The following is a 24,954-nucleotide window of genomic DNA, read 5'->3' as shown; positions in this document are numbered from 1 at the left end:
ACCTTCAATTTGTTATTACCAAATGTCGTAATAGATTGAATGTGTCTCCTCATATATGACAATATTAATAATAGGAGGCAATAAACAAGCAATATTTTCAAAATTTTATATTACACACGATTATGAAAGCAAAATTACAAAATAATTTTAAGAAACTCTATTTAATAATTTTTTTTATTTTTTTTAATATAATTACGATGATTGCCAATTAGTAATCACATTCACTGAACACAAGAATTCACATTTCTTTAAAAATTTCAAAATAAATACAATTTTAATTCATTTAAATTAATAGAATGCCAAAAGAAATCTGCTTTTAAAATTAAAGAAAACGCAAAGAAAGAAAACTTTTTCTCTTTTTAATTATTATTTTTTTTTTCACTAATTACATCTTATTTGCATAAGTTTAAATTTAATTTTTATTTTATTTTATGTAAAAGGTACAGAATGAAAAGGATTAAAAAAAAAATTCTTAGAATCTTATGTTTTTTTTTTTTTTCTTTTAAAGGAAAAAAACATCCTGAATACGACAAGCAGTTAGTGTGTATTCAAAAGGAATTTTAAAATATGTACTATAATTTCTTACTGTTATACAATATACAAGAATATAACATTTATATTATTCCTTTTAATATTATACGGTATAGATTTATTAAATAGTGAACATTGAGCTGTTAAAAAAGGAAACAAAAAAAATACAGTAGAAATTGTATAAAAGGGATTTAATTATTGTTAAAAAAAATTAAAACATATTTAGATATACATACATATATACATATAATATACAATAATCTTTTTGTCCTTTACGATTTATTCATCCATTTTTATTGAATTATGAGCAGTAATAAAATGGTTTTCTTCATCTTATTTCGGTCTAAAAGAATGAGATTATTAAAATATTTCGAAAAAAGAAAATGTTATCCTATTTATCTTTATGTACATATGTGCGCATAAGTATGTATGTGTAATTAAAGTTCATTAATAAATGTCCTTCAGCTTTAATATCCTTAACTTCTTATATAACATTATTGTGCAAATCTTTAAATATTGTTTTTTGTTATATTTTTGTATTAAAGTTGAAATGAAAAATAAAAATTTATTTTTTATTTTTTTTTGTTATCCTCTTTAAAGGAATAATAAACAGGGGAAAAAAATATTCGAATTTTCTGCTTTCTTCATTATATTTTGTTTTTTAATGTAATTTTGTTTTATATATAAAAAAAAATATTGAATAAAACCACCCAATGTAAAAATTACAAACCATTAAAAGTGAAAAAAAAAAAATTTCTCCCCAAAATTTCATATCAGTTAAAAATCGATGTATTTGTATCCCAATTTCAAATATATATGTTATATATATTGTGTTTATCTTTATATATGTATATATACGTAATAAAATGTACATAATTTAAAAAAAAAGGTCCCAAAATTTATTTATATATAATTATGAAGTTGCCGGCATAATAATAGCGCTTGCGTCATGATTTTTATTATACACAAACAAAACGCATTGATTTTTTTTGTTTTTTTTATTTTTTCTTATTAGTTTAAGTATATACTAAAGTTAAAATTGATATTTTATCCTGAAAAACAACAGTAGAGTATAGAAATAATATGATAATATTTTAGGTATGTGATAATTTTATATTGTGGGACGGGTAATAAGTAGGTATTTTATAAAAAAATTTATATTTAGCGTATTTTAATGCTAAAGGAACCTTAAATTGTTTTGGCGTGAGAGTGTAACGAGCTAGTCTTTTACCAATGAACCTAATATGAGTTACAAATATGTGTAACTGATTTTTAAAATTTATTTATTGAAAGGGAAAATTTATTTAATTTAGAACTATTTAATTTAGAACTTTATACTAGTTTGAAATTATTGTAATTTTTTTCTTAACTATGACAAATTTAACAGTTTAGAGCATTTTATATTAAATTTTGTGTCTTAACATCATTACTATTACTATTTAAATAAAAACAAACTGTAATTTTTAAGAAAATATTATGAAATTTCTCTCGATAACAAATTCTCATTCACTGTATATGTTATTATTATGTTATTGTTTTTATATCCTCAATTTTCTCTTTCTCCTTTTTCAGTTGTCCTTTTATATTATTTTGCTCTGCCTGTTTATAATAATATTGCTATTTTACTGTGATGACAGATATAATAGGATTTATATAATATATGTATATAGGTGTATATATATACGTACATAAATATCTACATACGGGTGACATTTATGCAAATATTTTTGTATAGCTGAGATTTGCCTAAAACAAATTACATTTAAAAAACATAAAAATTATATATGTTTGTACTTATGTATATAATTATGTCGGTATGTTTCTTTTTCGAAATTCTGTCTACTATTAAATTTATTTACTTTGTTTTTAACAGAGAAAATAAAAAATTTTCTACTTTTATATAAAAAATTATATAAAAATGAATAGATGTTATAATAAATGTAGTTTCACATGATATCAATTTCCATTTATGCATATAATTTTATAGAATATTATTATATGCATACATATTTATGTACATATTATGTACTTAATAAATTTAAAATATTTTTTTAGTCTTGTTTTCTTTTCATTTTTTTTTGTGTTTGTTCGAAATTAACGTGAATTCAAAATATTTGGAGCATTTTATTTCAACGCATTTCTGTTTTCTGAAAAAAAAAATATTTTGCTTTCGGCATGGAAAAGCTGTTTGTAGTGAAATATGAATACCATTTAGTACAAAAACAATTTACAATACATACAATGTTGTATAAGAATTTGTGTATATATACATAATTAAATATATTAATTAGATATTCTGAGAAAATATTAATTTAATTTAAAATACTATAAATGCAATAAAAGAATTACTTAAATTTCGATATTTATTTTTTTGTAATCACTGATTTTGAACTATGTATTAAAAATATATTTAAATTTTAGTTTTAATGTCTTGAATTATAATAATTTAATTCATTAAAAATATCTTAATTACTTAAACCAATCTGGTAATAGAATAAGGTAAATAAATATAGACTCAATGCAAACAATTTTATAAGAGGCACGATTAGGGCTTCTGGTTAATAGATTATCCTTATTAGAGTTGTTTTCAATTTGATTGCGGCCAGAAGTAAAAGCTAAATTTTGTAATAATTAAATAGGATAAAATGACTTTAATGTTGTGAAAAAATTATGATCTCTTGAAATTTCCCTTTCTTATCTTTTCCAAGAGTTGAGAAGATAATTTTTGAACACTTGCTGAAATTGTTCGAATTAATTTTGGTAATTGATAAATACAAACTCACGCAATTCGTACGAAAACATCTTCTGTATCTTTGTAAAATGGTGTCGATAAAAATGACAATTCATTCTAGCCCGTGTTGAACTTCTCTTCTACGGGAGAGAATTTATAAGATTCAAAAAATATTTAATTAAAATATATAAAACACAATAAATTTATATTTATATGTATTTACCTAAATTATACTTTCTGGGTATAATGAAATTTTTATAAAACGCATGATCGTGACATGATTGAAAACTTTGAAATTACCACCATTTATTTCATATTTAATTTTTTACTATAGAACATTATTTAATCTTAAAATAATTCTAATATAAATTAATAACAATTGGTGTATATGACAAGGTATTATTACTGTATATGCATATCCTATACGTAATTTCAATATCCCTTTTAAATATCTATAGCAAAATTCCTTTCAAATACTTATAGTAGCGTTCTTAGCTAGAATTTCCTCTATTAAATTTACTCATAAAAAATTGAAGTTATTACAAACTTTCATATTAAATTTGCAAATAAATAAATGTATTAACAATAAATTCCAGTATACTTATATAGATATATTTATACACACAATATTATAACTATATATATTATAATATAAAACTTATTAAAAAACTTAATAAATAAATAAGAATCATACACAATTATGTACATTATTAGACTTATAACATAACATACTATTCAGATAATAATAGAGAAATGGAAAGAGGGAGAGAGGCAGAAAGTGAGAAAAAAAATAGAACATTTATTAAGGATAATAATAAAACGTGTACAAGGATATTAAAGCCAATAAAAAATGAAATATTTTACTTTTAAACCACTAGGAAAATTTTTTATATACGAGACATATGTACAAATACTGTGTGCTGTTATACCTTAAAAGGATGAAAAATAAATAAAAATAAACATTTATAATATATTATATGTATGTATATACATTCGTACACATTTATATACATACAATAATAATATCAATGAGAAATGAGAAGAGACTACTGCTATGCTCTTTTTTTTTCGTTTTTATTGTTGCCATTTTTTGTTTTTTTATTTATTAAGGGGAGAAAAATGTTCGAAAAAAAATTAAGAAGATTAATCAATTGTGAATTCTAATGTTGTCAATCAGTAATTTATGACATTTTTACGTTTTTTGTTTTTATATTTTATTTTTTTTGTTTTCGCCGCAAAAAAAAAATTAAATGTGTAGAATATTAGTAAAAATCTTGAAAAAAAATCTTTTCAATTTTTATAATTTTTAGTTTTAGAGAACATTAAATTTTATATTATTTATTTTTATTTTAAAATTTGAGAGAATTTATGAGTTCTTTTTAAATCATACAAATGATTCATAATTAAAAACTTTTTAAAATTTTTTTTCAAGTTCTATAGAAAATTTTTGTGTATTCTCTTTTTGGTCTTTAAATTGGTTGAAAATTACATATATTTTCATAAATAAGTTTGGCGTGGGACGAATCTTCATATACCAATTCTGTTTATTTGAAATGACTGTATAAGAAGTTAAAAATATTAGAAGTTTAAATTTAAGATCACAGATTAATTTATTTAATAAAATTCAAAAAGAATTTCTTTAATTGATTGAATTCTGCCGTTTAGATCGGTCAATACTTCTAGTTTAAGAAATCTTTAATTATATATTCCAGATATATTATACAATTTAATTAATTTTAAGACTTTTAGTAAAAACTTGGAAAATAAATTCTTTTAAAATTAAATTATCTAAAATTTACTGAAAATTATAGCAGAATCAATCCCAATTAATTGATTTTTTGTTGAATTCTTTACAAAATATTTTAAAAATTAATTCCCATTCAAAAAAAAAAGAAAGCGAGTCTTTAAAAATTAGTTTTTTGTTTTAAGTATATAAAATATTTCAGCATTTATGAGATTAACGACTTTGTTTTTAATATTTCAACAAAATATATGAATTTAAACAAACTATTTAATATTATATATATATACATAAAGACTATAGAGTATTATACTTATATACATTTAATATACACAATAAGGAAAATATATAAAAATAATTAACATAAAACTTTTTTCTGTTTAATTTAAAATTTTCTTTCATAAATTTTAAAACAGGTTAAAAAGAACATATTACATATATATATATATATATGTAGCTAATTAGAAAAAAATTATTTTATAAGAATATTAAATATTTTGTTTTTAAAGTTTTTGCTTATATTATTGGTTGAGATTAATTCGGTTCTGTTGTTAAAAGAATGACCTGAATTTGAAATTTTAAAAATTTTGTAAAAAGCTACATAATATAAATGTTACTATATTAATGAAATATTATTATTATATTTATATATTTAAAATAAAATGAAACACATTCACGGAATACACAAAATTTGTACGAATTTATTTGCTAAAAAAACTTTCACGAATACGAATAGGAATTTACTGTATACTTGTCGCTATGCGCGAAATTTGCTGACAACTTAAAACTTCTTTTAAATTATTTTAATAAAACAAGAATTTTTAAAACTAAACCATTGTTAATTAAAAATATCTACAAATAGCTATGTATATAAAGTTAACAAAATAATGTTAATAAAAAATTATATTTCAAGTAAATCTAAATAAGTAAATATATAGTCTAGAAAAAACTTACTTCACATTATTTATACAGGTATCGACTACATAATTTATACAAAGCTAAAAACGCATTACTAGATAAATTATAGATCAAAGATCAAATTTATAAATTTTTCTTTAAAACCCCATTTAGCTGAAAGCCTGTGGAGTTGAATATTGACAAATCTAATGAAAAAAGTCATCCATAATATTGAATATTCACTCTCTCGTTCACTTACTCATACAATGGACTTTCATAAATCGGATTTTAGAAGAAGATTTAAGAATTTAAATTTCGTTATTTAATCAAATTTTTTGTTTAATTAGAATTTAAATTATAATTAAAAAATATTGAAATTGGCAAAAAAAAGATTGCATTGTATGTTAAGTTTGATTCTATTTGTTATACCAAAATTTTACTAAATATTTACCTACATGTACATACATATATGTGTTTAATGGAAGACTATTTATTATAAAAAAAAGTTTTTAATTAAAAATAATCAAATAAAAAATTAAATTTAAATTGTCTTGTAAAATAATTCATAATATGCTTCATTACCCCAGTTAATCTTAAAATATTATAACTATTATTTTTAATTATTATACATGTACATGTTTTTTGCAAAATACACATTAGGTTGTAAATATGTACATTTATTTCATATATATACATAAATATTTGTATATATAATGTTTGTATATATAAGAATTAATATAAATAAATTTTATACAAAAATAAATTACAACAAGCGACTTAATCTACTTTGCTTCTTTTATGTACATAATAAAAATTATTATTTGTTTTAAAAGGCAATTTTCAGATAGTACACTTATATAGACGTGTACATATATATATATGAGAAACATGGGTATATTACGTATATATTTATATATGCATACTCGTATAATATTGTCGTTCCAAAAAAGAAAAAGAAATCCACGTTGAATTTAGTAATAAAAACTTTACACACACTTTTACATGTGTACATAGTAATTATCATATATATACGTTATTATATACATAAATCACTTAAACTTAATATATAAAATGTACGAAAAATCCATTTTTATATTTGACTGCCGTCATGTTATATATACATATGTATAATATTAGATTAAAAAGGGTAAAAGCATTCATAATGGTTCATGACACTGGAATTCTAAACTCTGTTTTATCAAAACAAAAAAGTGAAAAGAAAAACCAAAACAAAAGAAGAAAAAATAATAATTTATTCAAGAATATAAAATAAAACCGAAACACAAAAACAAATGGAAAAAAAATGGGAAAGAAAGGCTTCAATGGCTTAAAATTGTTTTTAAAGTAAAAGGATAATTTCATGAGGTCTTTTTTCAGCACCTCTCCAACAAAATACTCCAAAAAAAGTGCTTATTAGTTTCACTCTGCTTGTCTGTCTGCAGAGATGTTTACCAAACTTCTATACCCTTCCATAGGTTTTAATTCTGTAGAAGAAAATTTTTACCTATCTCCCCCTTTAAAAGTTATAGCCCCTCAATGACCTTAAAATACCATTTTTTTGACTATTTACTGTTAAGAAACCATAACCCTTTCTAAAATTTTGCTAACACAGAAAAGTAGTGGCTGGTTTCTTTTACCATGGCATAGTGTAATTGAATTTAAAAAAAAAACTAAATTGTCATTAAAATTTTCCGTTTTCTAAAATCCGTCTTTTGATATTGTTTTTTTTATGATAAACTGCAAGAATCTGAAATTTTAATGACTTCTATATAATATCTAGAAGCCTATCTAATAAATCAAATAAATCTAATAAATTTGTAAAATTCGAACTTTGGGCACCATATATTTCCGAAATTGCAAGCCTTTCCAAATTTCTGTAAAAACGGAAAACTAACGGTATATCCCATGCCATCAAAAAGTATAATTTTTTTTTCTTAGCTCACGCAATTAACCCTCGAGCATAATATTAACGCCTATCTCAATTTTGTTTGCTTCTTGCTGGTTGAAAATATGTATTTTTAATAATGTTTTTAAATGCAGTATTTTCACTTTATAAAGAAGAAAGGCTACTTTACAAACCATTGGTTTGACCTAACTTTATATTTATTTTATTCTGTTTGCTTGCTCTACTCTTTTTTAAATATTTTTCTTGTTTGATTTGAATCAAATACATTATTAACATATACTCGTAACAATATGAATACACATGTAGTATGTAGTACATTATATACTCTTTAAATATTCCACGTGCATTCATTAAAGATTACTGTTATAAATTCTCGATAAAAATGAAAAATGTTAAAGGTAATTTTAACTTAGAAAAATAAAGTATGAGAATAACAAACGAAATTATAAAGAAAATCAAGCAACATCGAATGCATTATCAAAGAAAACATAGACCTTAAAAAAAATTAATAAAAATTAGAACAGTTAAAGTTACCTTTTACACGCTATGCAAGTTAAATATGCATATACGCATATACATATGTATACATATAATTTATTAGTAGTTTGCTTATAAACATATCCGTGTATATCACTTATATTAGGAGAAATTCTCCAAAATTAGAAATATTCCAATTTTTATTTATCATTTACTTTTTCCAAGCTTTGTACTTATACTCGTATAAGAATTGTAAAAGATTTATTAACGCCTTCATATGCATTAATTGTGTCTTGTAATAATGCACTAATTGGTATTGAATTGCACTAACAATTGCATTTTTGTTTTAACTTTTATATCAACAATTTCCAGGTTTTATTATTACAAGTTACCAGGCTCATAAAGTTTTCAAAAATAACATGTTATTTAATTAAGTACATACAAAGAGATATATTTCATTACGTGTGATTAAAAATATGCTAAAAAGTAAACAAAATTTTTACTATATTAACAATTTGTTATGTTCTGCATGTTAACCCTGTTATAGGCTCTAAAATAAAGAACTTTATATTTCCACCTACAATTTTGTGTTATTAGTAAAACATATCAACTAGAAATTTAGTAATTATAAAACATTTTTGATTATATTAATTATCAAGAAAATATTTGTTCTTTCCAAAATAAAGTGTAACAAATACATGCATATATTACGTAAATACATAATATAAGTATATGTTCATAGTAAGTCTTCTTGTGATCTAATGGAATTGGAGAAGTATTACTACAAACTTACTATACATTAAGTATTATGTAGTAATTGAATTTTTAATATGTAAAAATATAAATAGCTAATTCTTGATTTATTTATAATTGATTATCACTTTTTGATTTCAGCTTCGGCCACCACCACAAACCAAAACGGGCCATGAATATGATCCACATCGTGTTAATAACAGTAATAGTGTAGCACATCAAAATTCGAAATCAATAATAGTTGATAAACCACCCCCTCCACAATTAAAAAGTGAAATTCCACCAGGATTTTCACTTTATTCATATCCATATGCACCACATCAAGCATATGTAAAAGAATTACAAAAGGGTGTAACAAAGCCAGATCAAATTTTAGTTAGTTTACCAACGCCACCGCCATTAATGTCAGATAATAATAAACCAACACCTCCGCCTGCAGGTAGTGTGATAGTTAAACATGATACTCACAAACAATCCTCAATACAAGTTGTTCATCCATCAACAAAAATTCAAGCGAATTCCTCAATACCAGCCTCGGCGGTACCGTCTCACTATAAAACAACAGTACAAGCAGGAGCAGGTCTTCTGCCTGGTATAATACCACCACAATCACAACATCATGTAATGTTTGAATATCGTTCCACGGCTCAGCCACCAATAAATTCATCTAGTAGTGCAGATCGTTATAAATCTAGTTCAATAATTGGAAGTGGACAACCAAATAGCGGTATAAATGTCGGAAACAGTGGTGGAAACACTAATAACAGTGGTGTGTCGGCACAATATATACAACAAACAATAGTACAACCACCGTCACATTTACATCAAACTTCAGTACAATCTGCCAAACAAATTCATCCTTACAGGTAGAAAAATTTTTTTCCTTAGGTTTCTATATTTTATTTAAGTGTATGTGTTTTTTATCCTTTCCAGCACTTCCCCTTCAACGCAGCAACAACATAACAATCCTTCACCGAACAATAGTAGTAGTAATAAACCGAAAGTATCTTCACCAGCTCCGTCACATATTTATGGACAGCCGAACAGCGGACCGACAACTGGTAGTATAACTTCTGGTATACCAGTGTGTAGGCCACAAGACACACCAGTTCATCCAGTGGTTGCAAAATCAAGTTCACCTTCATCTCCATTTCAATCAAATATATATGGACCACCGGTTGGTCCGCCTAATCAAGTACCCTCAGCACCAGCGGCAGCACCACCGCCAGCACATTCATCACGTTCAATATACGATTCCCGTATGTATATGCCGCCAACAGGAAGTGTTAAGCAACCGTTGTCTATACATCACGGAACTCCCCCTCCAAGTTCAGTGACGGCTAATGCACCAATTCCAATATCAAGAGCATCGCATGGCAATCTTATAAAAATGAATCCACCTCCTCATCAAAATTTGATAAATCCTCCTGGTCACTTGCAACAACCAGTTGGCAGTTACCAAACTCAACCTTTGGATTTAGGATTGTCGGACCGTAATAGATCAGATGATAGTCAAAGTCCAAAAAGGAAGTCTTCAACGCCAATTCACCATCCATCAGGCAGTCCGGTCCCAATAGATGTTAAGAAAAAGAGAACTGAACCACCACCGCCACCACCACAGTCAATGCCTGTTTCGCATATGCCGCAACACTATCCTTCTTTACAACATCAACATCGTCAAACAATTAGCCCATTAGCCTTAAATATTTCTTCTATACCGAGTGGTACTCCACCACCTCATATTGGTTTGAATCACACACAACCACAGCATTCACATCTTCAACAGACACCGTCAATTCCATTGCCAACGCAAAGAGCAACTTCTTCACCTTTAACTGGTGGTGCTGTGACAACAATTCCAATCATTGCCAATAGTTCACCATCACCAAATAATTTAAGAATACCAAGGCCTGATGATGCAATTATAATTGGCAATAGCAATATAAATAATAACAATAACCTAATAAATAGCAGTAGTGTTAGTAATAATATTCATAGTAATAATCATAATACTAGTTATAACAATCCAATTGCTTTAACTGCTGTAAGTACAACTGCAACAGTTATTCCTTCTTCAACAACAATAATTACTAGTAACAGTAGTTACAATAATAATAATAGATCATCCCCAATTGTAAATAATATAATAAACTCAAGTCAACAGCGGCTGCCGCCACAATCGCTAATTGTTAATCAACAGCAAAATTCACAACAAATTTCAATGATATCACAGCAGCCACAGATTTCTCAGCATCAGCATCAACATCAACATCAACATCATCAGCATCCACATCAGATGCAAAGGCAAGAACAACAGCAACCGCAACAGCCTCAATTACAGCAACCACAATCACAACAGTCACCATTGCAACATCAACAGCTTCAACAGCATCATCATCAACAACAACAACCCCAATCGCAACAACAACATCAACATCAGCAACATCAACAGCAACCACAAATGCAACCTCAACAACAACAACAGTTTCCACAATCTCAGCAAATATCTAATTTAGTACCAATCCGAACCAGTTCAGGTGATGGTCAAGTGCGACCATCTAGTACAAATTCTAATTCAACAAATATAAGCCCATCGGCTAGCCCAGCTCTTAGTGTTCAAAGTGCCCCTGGTACACCGGCGAAACCGTCATCAGCATCAACAACGACAACGAATAGTAATAGTAATAATGTTAATAATAGTAGCTCCAACAATAATAATAATAGTAATAATAATATAAATAATAATAACAACAATAATAGTAATAATAATAATAACAACAATAATAATAATAGCACTAATATTAATACCAATAATATTAACAATAATAATAGTACTAATATCAATACCAACAATATTATTAATAATAATAACAATACCAATAGTAATATTATAAATAATGATAACAACAACAATAGCAATAGCAATGGTAACAATAACAATAACAACAATAACAATAATAGTTCAACACTATCTACAAGTGCATCCACTAACGCCACTTCAACAAATATTAGCGGTGGAGTTACTTCTGAATCCGAAAAATCTAATTTGAGTCCTGCTGTGAAAAAGAATAACACAATTGGATCTAGCGCGCCCCCAAGAAATTTGAAAAAAGCTTGGCTACAAAGACACACTGGTGAAGATTATGAAGATACCACAGGCGTAATTGGTAGTGGGACATGTGTAAAGCTACCGCTGACTATAAGTCCGCCACCAACCAATAACAGTACTACAGTGGAGAACAAATCAAATAATAATTCTAATAACAATAACAATAATAATTCTGCTCTCAATCAACAGCAAAAGGAGGGAACAAAACAAACGTTAAATTCGACAACACAACAAAATTCAAATATCACAAATAATAATAGTATTATTAGTAAAAATGGTAAGAATGGTATGTATTGTGTTTGTTAAAATAGTTTACATGTAAACATTACAAAAACTACAAAATAAAGCTCATTTTATGCATACTGACTGAGTTTTCGAAAGTACCCTAATACTGCTCTTATCATTATTTTGAAAATGCAAAGAAAAAAATTTTTGATTATTACTCTATGTTTTTGTAATGTACTCATATGTTGTATTATTTGTGTTTGCATGATTAGATTATAAAAATTGATTTTATTTTCAGCAACAAAACAACATCCGAAAAAGAACGCATCATCACGTGATAATAATGGAATAACTAATTCTGATTCAGATCGCAAAGATGAGTCGTCTAGTAGTGATCAAGTAAGAAATAATTATTAAATAAAAAATATGTTAGGAAAAAAAAATATAAAACAATTGTTTTAAACAGGAACAAACACTGAAACATCCTCCAAAAAGAAAGCCCATAAAGGGCAAGAAAAGAAAAGGTAGTGGAAGAAAACCATTGGAAGACAAAAAAAAAAAGGTGAGTTTAGATTTGATAGATAGTCAAATAATTATAGCTCAGTTCATACCAAATCGATTTCTAAGTACAAATATCTAGTTTTTATTATATTTCTAGTACAAATGATTTCTAGTACAAATATCTACAAAAAGAAAAAAGTAGTGATTAACATATAGTGATAGAAAATAGTGATTAACATAACTGATAATTTATTTTTTATATTAAATAAAATATTCTACTTACCTGAAAACAGACTCTATACCGAATTTATACTAATTAATTTTCAGTCTTATAAAAATTTTAAATTTTAGATATATGTACATACATATTCTAAATCACAAGTAGGTTTTTCGATCACATTTTTTGAAGGATATAAAGATTCAAATAGAAATTAAAAAACAATTTTTTTTAATAAATATGCATTATCTCAAATGTAAACACTTGTATTACGTTATAGCATGTACACACATTTATAAATATGCGTGTATAAATATGAGTATATATGTATATGTACTTGCGAATATTTAATTTAGTTTTCTTTACTGAAGAAAATGAAAAAAAAAACAATATAACAATAAACAACAAACAAAAAATTTAAAAAGCAAAAAAGACAAATAAGATTTGTTTCTACAATCCACAGAATGTTGTCCACAATAATGTTATACGTTATTTTATATAAAGCCAAAATTTTATTATGATCTATTTATTTATATAGAATTCACATGAATTTTCCTAAATAGAAAAATTAAATAAAATTTCTTAAAAATATGTACTGTTTCTGTTTGCATAAGAGTTCACATTTTCTTGTTTATATTATCTTTGCTAAGTTATTATATTTTATTTATTCTTGTTTTCATAATAGTGTTAGTAAATTTAATATGGCTGCCGGCTTAGGTAAACACAGCAAAAGCCATAAGTTATATTTGAATATCATACATTTATGCATGATTGTATTAAGATAATACACTAAAATCTAAACGCAACCAAATGTGTATGTGTTTACTTGAAAAACCGAGGTATGACAATGTGATGTGAACGACATTAATTTGTGTGTTTTCAATTTTTTGCAAATTTGGTTTTGTTTCCATTTCTCTTTGCAACTTTCTCTTTGTATTGCGCGGCAAAAAAAGTATGAAAATTGTATTCATATCTGCAATTTATGAAAACATAATTTCGTTTTTATTATCCTACTGTCAAATTAAAAATTTTCTCATTTTAATTAAGTTAGTAAATTTTAGCAGTTCAAGAACAATCATTTCTCCTTAACAAATCTATATTTGCATAAATAATTTTTCATATGAACAATAACAATATACGAGTTTAAATTTGTATGTATATTGACTCTTTGAAGCATGTAACATGTGAATGTAGTACTCGCAAGAAACATGATTGAAATAATGAATAAAATTAATCAATGATAAAAAATAAAGAAGAATGAGTTCCATTCTCAAAACATACACTACATACATTACAATATAACACAATCTCTATTATATTTGTAGCGTAATTTTCTGTTTTTTGCAGTTTGTGGTATAACTTTTTTAATGTAGATATGTAGTTATAGATATGCAAATAAAAAATAAAGCTAAGATACAATGTTTTTACAGTTGTATGGTGAACATGTAAATGTATCTTATTAAAAAAAATTATAACCACAAACATCGCAATAATATTAATGTGACTATAAACATCCGCAAATTTGGGGTAGGTTTAAATTTTTACGCCACAACGTTATTGCATTGCGAAATGTTTACAATGATATGATACATTCTTGTTTTTCTGTTATGTGCTATCAATCATCATACATAAAATATATAACATTTAGAAAGAATGCCATAATACTACTATATCATTATAATTTATAATTTTATATTGTATAGATAAAAGATTTAGAAAAGATAATCCGCAAATTCTTTAACGTCAAAATTTTGATTTTAGTCTGCAAACTGTCTGAAACTAAAACTTTTACGGACAGAAATCTAGTAAACTTTTTACCCGTAATTGACTTTGAATTTTGATCATCCGTAAACGTCAAAACAAAAAAAAATTTTTTTTTAGATTTAAAATAAATTTATACTTACATATTAAAAATTAACAATAAAAATATTTTTTATATTATTTTTAACGTAATGATAGTCACTCAACACATCAAATTTATTTACTGAATTACTACGTCAGACTGTTTGCATGTAAAAAAAAAAATCTACAATTTTGACGATTAATTGACTTTTTTTAAACGTTTAAGAATTTAAACTTTGACTGAGAGTAAAAACATAGTAGAGTATCCGTAAACTCAGACAACTCAGATTTTGTAAAATTTGACGTTTAAGAATTTACCAAATATGTACCTATGCGAGTTGTGATTTCAATTCCATAAATACTTACATTTCATAACATAAATACGTACACATATCTACATATATATATAAATATTATGATAAGCTCACTACAGTTTTCAAAGCTGGTATTTACTGAAATTGAAAATTATTCTTTTTCTACATACTTTGTGGTTTTTTCGAAGGAATCAATTTAATATTATTATTATATTTACATATTACTTTATTATTCTTATTAAAATACATATGTACATATATGTTATGTTGTTTATGCTAACATATATGTTATGTTAGCATAAGGTTATATATGTATGTATGTATTTTGACGTTAAATACATGCATGATGTGTATGAAATGAGTGTCTGGCACTGTATTTCATTTCTACTTAAACTTTCACTATTCATTATTAAACAATATAGATAAATAAAGATCGTAATGTTTGTGTTTCTAGGGGAATCGCAAATCGCAACTTCTCGGCTACATATGTTTTCTAGTTATATTATGTTGTTTTGTTTTGCATTATATTTTAGCTCTCTCTTAATTTATTCTCATTTGTAGTGTAGCTATCATTGCGTCGCGACGCAGCTGCTATAATAATGTTATGCCGTTCCGTTCTTATTTATTATTTGAATATCTTGGCTTCAGTTTTATTTCAGTGTTTGGCGTTTCACAATTAAAATAAATTTATGGCGTACAATAAGTCGGCGTGAAAATTTAGTACCTTTTTTTGTTTTTTTTTTAAAGAGAGAAAAAGTAAAATATATTTTGAATAAAAAGGAAAAACATTCTATAGTTTATATTATACGAATAAATTTAAATTAAAATTAGTGAAAATAATTTGTAAAAATTATATAACTTTGCAAGTTTTACAAAAAAAGCGAAAAAATAAAATCATAAAACTTTAAACAAAATGGAAGACATTGAGTCACAAACTCAGACACAAACTGTGGATGAAAAAGTAGTTGGCTATATGATTATTGTTTTTTCTTTTTTTAATTTTGTTTGTATATTAAGAGAAAATATTGATTTTTCATTTTCTATTTGACGAATACTGTACTAATGCTACTTTTTGAATTTAAGAAGCGTAGTTATAAAATTCAATTACAATTTTTTTTTTTTTTTTGTGTTTAATATAGAATATTCCAGCCGTAAGTGAGAGTGACAAAGAAAGCGATAGCGACAAAGAAACTATTTCAGACAAAGATAGTGACAGTGGTACTAGTGGAACATCAACTTCAACCGCCGGACTTAAAAAATTAAATGCGTCTACAAATTCAAATAATTCAAATGGTAGTGCCAATATTTCAGCCCCTAAAGAAATTAAAGAACCTAGAAAAAGGGGTAGACGGCCAAAAGTTAAAGAAGAGCCAATGTAAGTTTTTTTTTTTTAAATTTTATTTTTGACGGTCATGTTTATTATTTTTTTTAAATGTATATTAATGTTTTTAGTAAAAAGAAACAGCGTGCGGAAGCTGATGAAGATAAAACAAAAGATCCATTTCGTAAGCCACCCGTGTCTCAACTAAAAAAAACTGGTGAGTCCTTTCTCCAAGATGGACCTTGTTTTGAAGTAGCTCCTAAACTAGCAAAATGTCGCGAGTGTCGCTGGACACCTAATCAAAGATCTAAGAGCATTTCAAATATTTTTTGTCGTTTCTACGCTTTCCGAAGATTAAGGTACTTATTCATTGCTTTGTTTAAATAACCGTTTTTACATTTCACAAAAATTTGATAACTAAAGTTAATAATATTTTTACAGATATACTAAAAACGGAGTATTAACGCTTGCTGGATTTTCCGATCCTTTTAAAGATCCTAGTGAAGAAGATATTAAATTATGGATGCCAGATCATCAAAACCCACCTTCAGATTTAGACTTACATATGTCAAGATTTTTGTTGTCTTTAGTTGGGGATCAGTTTTGTGATTTGTTGCAACAAGAAAGAGAGGCTATGGCTGAGCATATGTCTGAAGGTATTTATATTTTTCTTATTTTCGAAATATGTGTATAATAAATTCTGTTTAAACTAGATAAAACAATTGCCTGGAAACGAGTAGTACAAGGAGTCAGGGAAATGTGTGACGTTTGCGAGACTACACTTTTTAATTATCATTGGGCTTGTGGAAAATGCGGTTTTGTTGTTTGTTTAGATTGCTATAAGGTATTTAATTATTATCATGAAATTATATAATTATATGAAAGAAATGAGTTAGAACGATGGAAATTAAAAACAAAATTTTTTCTTAGGATCGTAAAAGAAAGTCAACCAAAATATGGGGCGAAAAAGGTGGTAAAGATCGCGATGAATATTCATGGTTACTGTGCACAAATCGTGCCATACATGAGCAAGATCGTCTAATTTTGACACAAATAATTGCTGGGGACTCCTTAAAAATATTAGGACAACGTGTTCACGAAGCGCGTGCCCTATGGCAAATCACACAACATTGTGGATGTCCATTAAGTAAGGAATCTCCATCAAAAGTACCAAATGGTATAGTTTTTAAGGATTTGGTACGTACACTACTTAAAAGTGAACAAAATGGTATCAAGCAAGAACTTAAATTGGAACTTGAAGATATGGTAAATGGAACAACATCATCAGCACTAGCTGCATCTAGTACAAAAAATGCGTCAAATACGTCGAGTACTCCAGTGAAATCGGGTAAAGACGAGAAAGAAGATAGTAAATCAGCGTTGTCTTGGTTGGCTGAAGTAGCACTAGGAGAAGGTAAAAAGAATGGAAAAAAAGGGTCTGCCGCCAATGCTGGTAACGTGAAAACAGTTGTTAAAGAAGAAAACTCTGATTCAGACGATAGTTCTGAAGATGGACCATCAACACTTAGAGAATTATTAAAATGTCCAGCAAATGTGAGCAAAGTTGGGGGTGAAACTGGCAGTCGTCCTTCAAGTCCCACTAATGATAATACAACAAAAATAAAAACAGAAAATACTGATGAGATTGATAACCAAGGAACTTCTCACTTAAATGTTAGTCCCACATCTAGTGGATCCAAAAACTCATCACCAACTTCAGTTGTTGCACAAACCACTAGTTTAAAAAAACAACGAATTTTTCTACCAATTCGCATTATGACATTGACTGAATCAAAAAAGTTGTATCCCAGCGTACCACATTCTTGGTTGTGTGATGGTAGATTGTTAAGATTGTTAGATCCATCAAATCGTGGTAATTTCGAAATATTCCAAGAACAATGGAAACGTGGTCAACCAGTTTTAGTATCCGATGTTGCTAAAAATTTAAATATGGATTTGTGGAGACCAGAATCGTTTTCTCGTGATTTTGGTGAACAAAAGAACGATCTCATTAATTGTATGACTGGCAATTTAGTTCCTGGACAACCAATGAAAAAATTCTGGGATGGTTTCGAGTACGTTAATAAACGTTTAAGAGATGATAAAGGTAAAAATTTTATTTGAAAATATAAATTATATAAACTATATTAATTGTACAATTTTAGGTATGCCAATGCTTTTAAAACTTAAAGATTGGCCACCAGGAGAAGATTTTGCAGAAATTTTACCAACTAGGTTTAATGATCTCATGAAAGCCTTACCGCTAGGCGATTATACACATCGAAATGGACGTTTGAATTTAGCTAGTCGTTTGCCAGATTGCTTTGTTCGTCCAGATCTTGGTCCGAAAATGTATAATGCATATGGTTCAGCACTATATCCATCAAAAGGTACTACAAACTTACATTTGGATATATCAGATGCTGTTAACGTTATGGTATATGTTGGTATACCAAAAGATGGACAAGATGATGAACATATTAAGGAAGCATTCAGGGCTATTGACGAGGCTGGTTGTGACATACTGACCAGGCGCAGAGTAAGAGAAAAGCATGAATTACCTGGTGCCTTATGGCACATATATGCCGCACGTGATGCTGATAAAATACGTGATTTGTTGAATAAAGTTGCAATTGAGAAAGGGTATCGTGTAGAGGATCATCATGATCCAATTCATGATCAAACATGGTACTTGGATGGAACATTACGTGAACGATTATATAAAGAATACGGTGTGGAAGGCTATCCAATCGCCCAATGTTTAGGTGATGCTGTTTTTGTACCAGCTGGGGCACCACATCAAGTCCGCAATTTACATAATTGCATTAAAGTTGCTGAAGATTTTGTATCACCAGAAAATGTCTCACATTGTTTCCATTTAACACAAGAATTTCGCGAATTATCTGATTCACATTCCAACCATGAAGATAAATTACAAATCAAAAATATTATTTATCACGCCGTTAAAGATTCTTTAGCGTGTTTGTCCTATTTATTAGGACAAAAATTATCTGAACGTACAGACATGGGTGATTATAAAAGTTTTATTGGCAATGATGATGATTTAATAAAAAAAGAAATTAAACAAGAAGTTAAAACAGAGAAAGATAACGTGTGATCAAATTTAATTAAAATGGACAAAAAACATAAGAAAGATCAAAAATAATTTTTTTTTTGCATACTCTAAGAACATGTTCGTTAAAATGTTTATGAGGATATACATATTTTGTAAAATAGTATGACAATTTCGTTTATAAAAAGGTCATTCGTAAATAATATTTTTTAAGATTCGAAATTAAGCTACTTTATATTGAAAAAGTTAAATTTATTATATACTAATTTCAATGTTTTATTTATTTTTTCATATTGGTTATATTTTAGAAACCATATTTATAAATAAATTTTGGAAAAAAATAATTTTAACTGTACCGTACATAAATACGTACATAAATGTGTAATATAATAAATATTTTTTAATTTATTTTTATTATTGAACTTAGTTCAAAGAAATTGTGTATAATTTAAAGAAGAAAAGAAAGAAAAAATGCACGAAAAAAATTTTTGTAGCTTAATTTCAAGTGCTGTTTCTTTATAATAGATTTGTAAATTATAATTTATTTAACAATAAAGAAAAAAGTATTTTACATTATTATTTTTAAACAACAGTCAAAATAAATTTAATTTCAATAAAAAAAAGTTAAGTTCCGACTCAGTTATAATTTTTTTTTTGTAATAAATTTAAAAAAAAAAACAAAGAGGGTCAAATTGTATAATTGTAGGGTTGGTATAGGTTAAAAATATTTGCCACGAGTAAAGTAAATTCGCTATTTGTTAAGAAGATTTCTAACACACGGTTTTTACACGGTGTTTTTTTTTTGTTTGTTTTAGTATTTCGATATTAAATAATTTAAAACGTAAGTTGCAACAAAAAAAACTGTTTACAGCTCAACAAAAAGTGACAATACAAATTTTCAATAATCAATTTTTTTTAAATAAAAATACAAAATTATATTACAATTTATAATTTCTTACATACTTGTCCATACATATGTTTATACATACATAAATATTTAAACATATATATTGCATAATACATTATTTTCTAATGACCTTCAAAAGCGACTAACTTAATATAAATTATGAGTAAAATAAATATGAATTTTTTTAGAAATTCCTTTTAAATTTAATAATATTATAAAATATTTTTTATTTAAATATCATATGCGTAACTATTATGATTGTTAGAGTCCTAATAGATTTATTATTTATTAGTTCAAGCTAAAATGTAAATTAAAAGTTTTGGATTTGATTAAGTTTATTTTACTATAATATTATTAATTATTATAAATTAACAATATTGCTGAAATGTAAACAAAATAGGTAGGCTGTATTTCTACGAAAACAGAATAAAAAAGATAATTATAATAAAAAGAAAAAATGCAAATAAGTAAAAAAGTAAATAAACTTTTAAATTAAGAATGTGTATCAAAATATGATGAAAAATATTATGTAAAAAAAAATATAAAATTAATAAAACCTATCTGTCATGTGATTTTAGAACGAAACTAAAAAAGTAAAATAAAAAAAATGATAGATTAAATTAAATTCTTAAACAAAAACTATATAAAAAAAACAATTTTTTATTAATATTATTTTTTTTTTTTTTGTAACGTTAAAAATAAAAATAAATCTATCTAATTAATTATTTAAAAGGAAGAAAAGTTGTGAATAATAAAATGCAACACTAAAACATTTTTTTGTGTAATTATCTTCAAAAGTATATACATACAAACAAATGCATATACATACATATAGATATATTATATTTAGCCACAAAACATAATTTTTTAATCAGAAATTTAAACTATAATATATTATATATTTTTTAATATAAGCACACACATTAAAATTTATGACATGTTTTTTAATTTTTTAATTTTAAATCTATTTTTTTTAATCAATTTCAAATACATGGAGACAAAATGTAACATATTTAAATAAAATAATATAGAAAAAAAATAAAAGTAAATAAAAACAAAAAAAAAAAAATATAAAAAAACTTTTTATCATATTAAAAATTATATAAAATATAAGGTAAAAAATTAATTTTTAAGGCTTAAAAATATATACATATATATTATATATACTTTAAAACTAATAATTCAAAAAAAATAAAACAAAAAAAGAAAATCCATAAGTACGTTTATGTGTATAAATATATATACATTTATATATATATCATACAAATATATATATATATATAAATATATGTATATATACATTAATATACATATATATATATATATATATATATATATATATAATATGTATATATATATAAAATATACGTATAAATAAAGTATAGATACATCAAAATAATTTTTAGATTAAGACTATATAGTTAAAGAATAAGTAATTATAATTAATTTTTGTTTTATTGTATGCAATTAAAGAAAAAAAAAATTTGAAAAAAAAATTTACTAAAAACAATTAAATTTTTTTAGATTTAAAATAAAGAAAAAACTGAATAATTAAAATTTTAGAATAAGATACAAATAACAATATATTATTAAATAAAATGAAAACTTTAATTATATATATACATATTTGTGTATATAAATATATAATTCTATAAAAAAAAGCTAGTAATTATAAAATTTAAAATGCTAAAAACAAAAAATTAAAAAAAAAAAAACAAAAAACAAAACAAAAGTAAGAAAATTATACAAAAAACTCAAATCAGATGTTTTACAAAAAGAAAAAAAATTAAACAAAAACAAATTTAAATGAAAAAAATCACAAAAAAAAAAAAACAAAAAATAAAAATAATTTAAAAAATATTGTGTTTTTGTTTTAAAATTTAGGAATGGATGTTTTTTTTAGGAAGGAGAACTTATCAACAATTTAAATATTATACACATGTTTCACTCGAAATTTATTAAGATATGGAATACGAAGCAGATTTCGAGAATCAAGTTAACGCAGTTACAAAAACAAAAATGTTTTTCAAAATTTCTCAAAAAAATTTTTTTCTGTCTTAACAAAATGCATTACAAACCATAACTACGATGAACTACTTTTCTAAAATGCGTCCTAAAAAAAGAGAATTTTCGATAATTCAGACATGTACGAACCTAATTAAGCTAAATCTAAAAACACAGTGTCATCAGCAGGGACTAATTAATTTTTATTTTCATATTTGTAAGATTTAACACTTTGTTATATTTGACTTAAAATATTTGAATTATTTGTGCAGTATGTATTTATTTAAATTTTTTTGAACTTTAAGCATGCTGCGATTTTCGAATGTACATACTTTTTGTACATATAAATAATTATCGAACATGCTACATTTTAAGACATTTTTTGCTTTATCATAAAATTTTCAAATATTTTCGGGAAAAAATCACATCAAAAAATTACACCTATTTGGAGTGGCACAAACATCGTTGATTGTTACATTTTAACTTATTCAAAAAAAAAAAAGGGTTGATCAATTAACTTTTGAAATATCCTCGTATAGTTCTTATTAGGAATGGTTCACTGTATACGAGTACGAATATCAAAAACACCATAAAAATAGTTATGGAATTTAAATTTGAATGTGAATGATCTAAAGCAATTTAAGAAGAAAGTTTAATAAAAAAAAATTATAAATGTATTTTTTTCTTTTGTTTTTATGATGCTCGTATTAAAAAGTTTCCAGTACATACATATGTATTTAATATATATAAAAATAATTGTATTGATGATCTCAACTTAAATTAAATAATGTACGCTTTAGATATGCAAAATAAATTTAAAACTTCTTAGTTTTATATTTTCACTACAATTCAAAAGAAGTGTACTTGTGAATGAAGTGAAGGAATGAAATTAAAATAGTAATTGCAAGTTAGAATAGATTTTTTTATGAGTAAATATTAATAATATGATAACACAGAGATCAATGGTTTGATATATACTAAAATTAAAATAGAGTGTGACAATGGCATAAAATTTCTATTTGTGACTGAACTTTATTTAGAATTCTAATAAAATTTTATTTAGAATTCGTGAGAGAACCTATAAGATTTGGATATGAGAAATAATCTCAATTATTTTGTTGAAGAAACTTTTTTGCATTAAACATATTTTGGTGTACACATCTTTGGTAAATTAATGGAATATTATTTGTTTTTAACAATAATCATTCGCAACGTATTGTAAGTTTCTTAGATAAAAAGAAATCCAATTGCACCATTATGTTATTGTAAAATATTTATTGCTATTGCTAAAACACTAAATATCAAAAATACATTTTTGAACAGTAGACAATTCCATAGTAGAATTCCATAGTAGACAAAAATAGAAGAGGGCGATTATTCGATAAATTTTTTCCAATTATTATAAACTTGGAGTTAAAGACAAATTAAGACAAATCTACTCAAATCTTGCATAATTTCATCACTGTGTACCTAATGATAAATGAAATAATGATAAATAAATATGCAATTAATTATTTTATAAACTTTTATTATTTATTATGCTAAAATTAGGTAGGTAATTGTGTATCTAAATTATCTAGAACCATTACAATATCATTATCTAACCATCTGAATATGTAATATTTTTCTATTTTTTTCAATATTATATAAAGTTCTTTATTGCTAGTTGAAACGCTTCAATAATAATATACTGCCCAATTAGATTGATCACTGAATTATTATAGACAGTATTTTATAGTTGAAATTATATTATGTAATGCTTATCCTTACATACATAATAACATTGTATTTTTTTATTTATCAATGTTCTAAAATCTAAATCAAAAAATTAAATAATAATCTGATATTAAGTTTGTTTTTTTTTTAAGAAAAATCGTTTAATAAGAATATTTTTATTAAAAGTTCGACCTAGATGGGTGCTCACGTATTTAAAATGTACATATTGTGTATGTGTATGTATGTATCTTAGGTAATAAATGATCATCTCTAAATATATTTTTATAGTTAACTAAAAAAGCTTTTTGAAAATAATTTCAAAAAAAAAAAAAAATCTTGATTTTTTATATAACAAATACTACCGACACTCTAAAATTACAAATAAAAAATTTTACAAAACAAAAATGCAATCTACGCTTTTATAAAAATTGAAAATCTTTTAAGATTGTGATGCAATCCATATTAATTATAAGTACGCTTTGTATTTACTTTGATTTTTTTTTGTATGCATATCCAAAAACAGAAATATCAACTTCTCCAAGCTCAAACAATTGAATTGAAATCAATTTTTAAAAACAATAGAAATTTAAAAATTACAAAATTGAAAATTAATTCTTGATTTTCATTTCAGTTTGCAAGTTTACATGGTGTGCAAGAGTTTTTCCAAATTTGTTCTTCTAAATTTCGAA

General features: G+C 25.2%; 1 protein-coding gene across 2 annotated transcripts in view; it reads left to right on the top strand.

Moving 5' to 3' along the window:
* LOC129606512 (probable JmjC domain-containing histone demethylation protein 2C) overlaps nucleotides 1-21,710 on the top strand; it is a 46,275-nt gene extending 24,565 nt beyond the window's left edge. Inside the window, exons 3-12 of one of the 2 annotated variants that reach the window (XM_055516859.1) lie at nucleotides 9,178-9,902; nucleotides 9,970-12,422; nucleotides 12,669-12,769; nucleotides 12,837-12,932; nucleotides 16,384-16,619; nucleotides 16,697-16,924; nucleotides 17,007-17,221; nucleotides 17,279-17,409; nucleotides 17,496-18,672; nucleotides 18,731-21,710. In XM_055516859.1, the coding sequence (XP_055372834.1) occupies nucleotides 9,178-9,902; nucleotides 9,970-12,422; nucleotides 12,669-12,769; nucleotides 12,837-12,932; nucleotides 16,384-16,619; nucleotides 16,697-16,924; nucleotides 17,007-17,221; nucleotides 17,279-17,409; nucleotides 17,496-18,672; nucleotides 18,731-19,683 (6,315 nt within the window). In that variant the 3' untranslated portion in view covers nucleotides 19,684-21,710. Of the gene's footprint in view, nucleotides 1-9,177; nucleotides 9,903-9,969; nucleotides 12,432-12,668; nucleotides 12,770-12,836; nucleotides 12,933-16,383; nucleotides 16,620-16,696; nucleotides 16,925-17,006; nucleotides 17,222-17,278; nucleotides 17,410-17,495; nucleotides 18,673-18,730 lie in introns of both variants that reach the window. The other variant, XM_055516858.1, reaches the window with a different exon arrangement.
* Nucleotides 21,711-24,954: the final 3,244 nt, after the last annotated feature.

The sequence above is a fragment of the Condylostylus longicornis genome, unplaced genomic scaffold (assembly GCF_029603195.1).
Source record: "Condylostylus longicornis isolate FDR11 unplaced genomic scaffold, ASM2960319v2 ptg000018l, whole genome shotgun sequence".
NCBI lineage: Eukaryota > Metazoa > Arthropoda > Insecta > Diptera > Dolichopodidae > Condylostylus > Condylostylus longicornis.
Note: the sequence above shows the minus strand (reverse complement) of the source record. Positions and strands in the feature narration are given on the sequence as shown.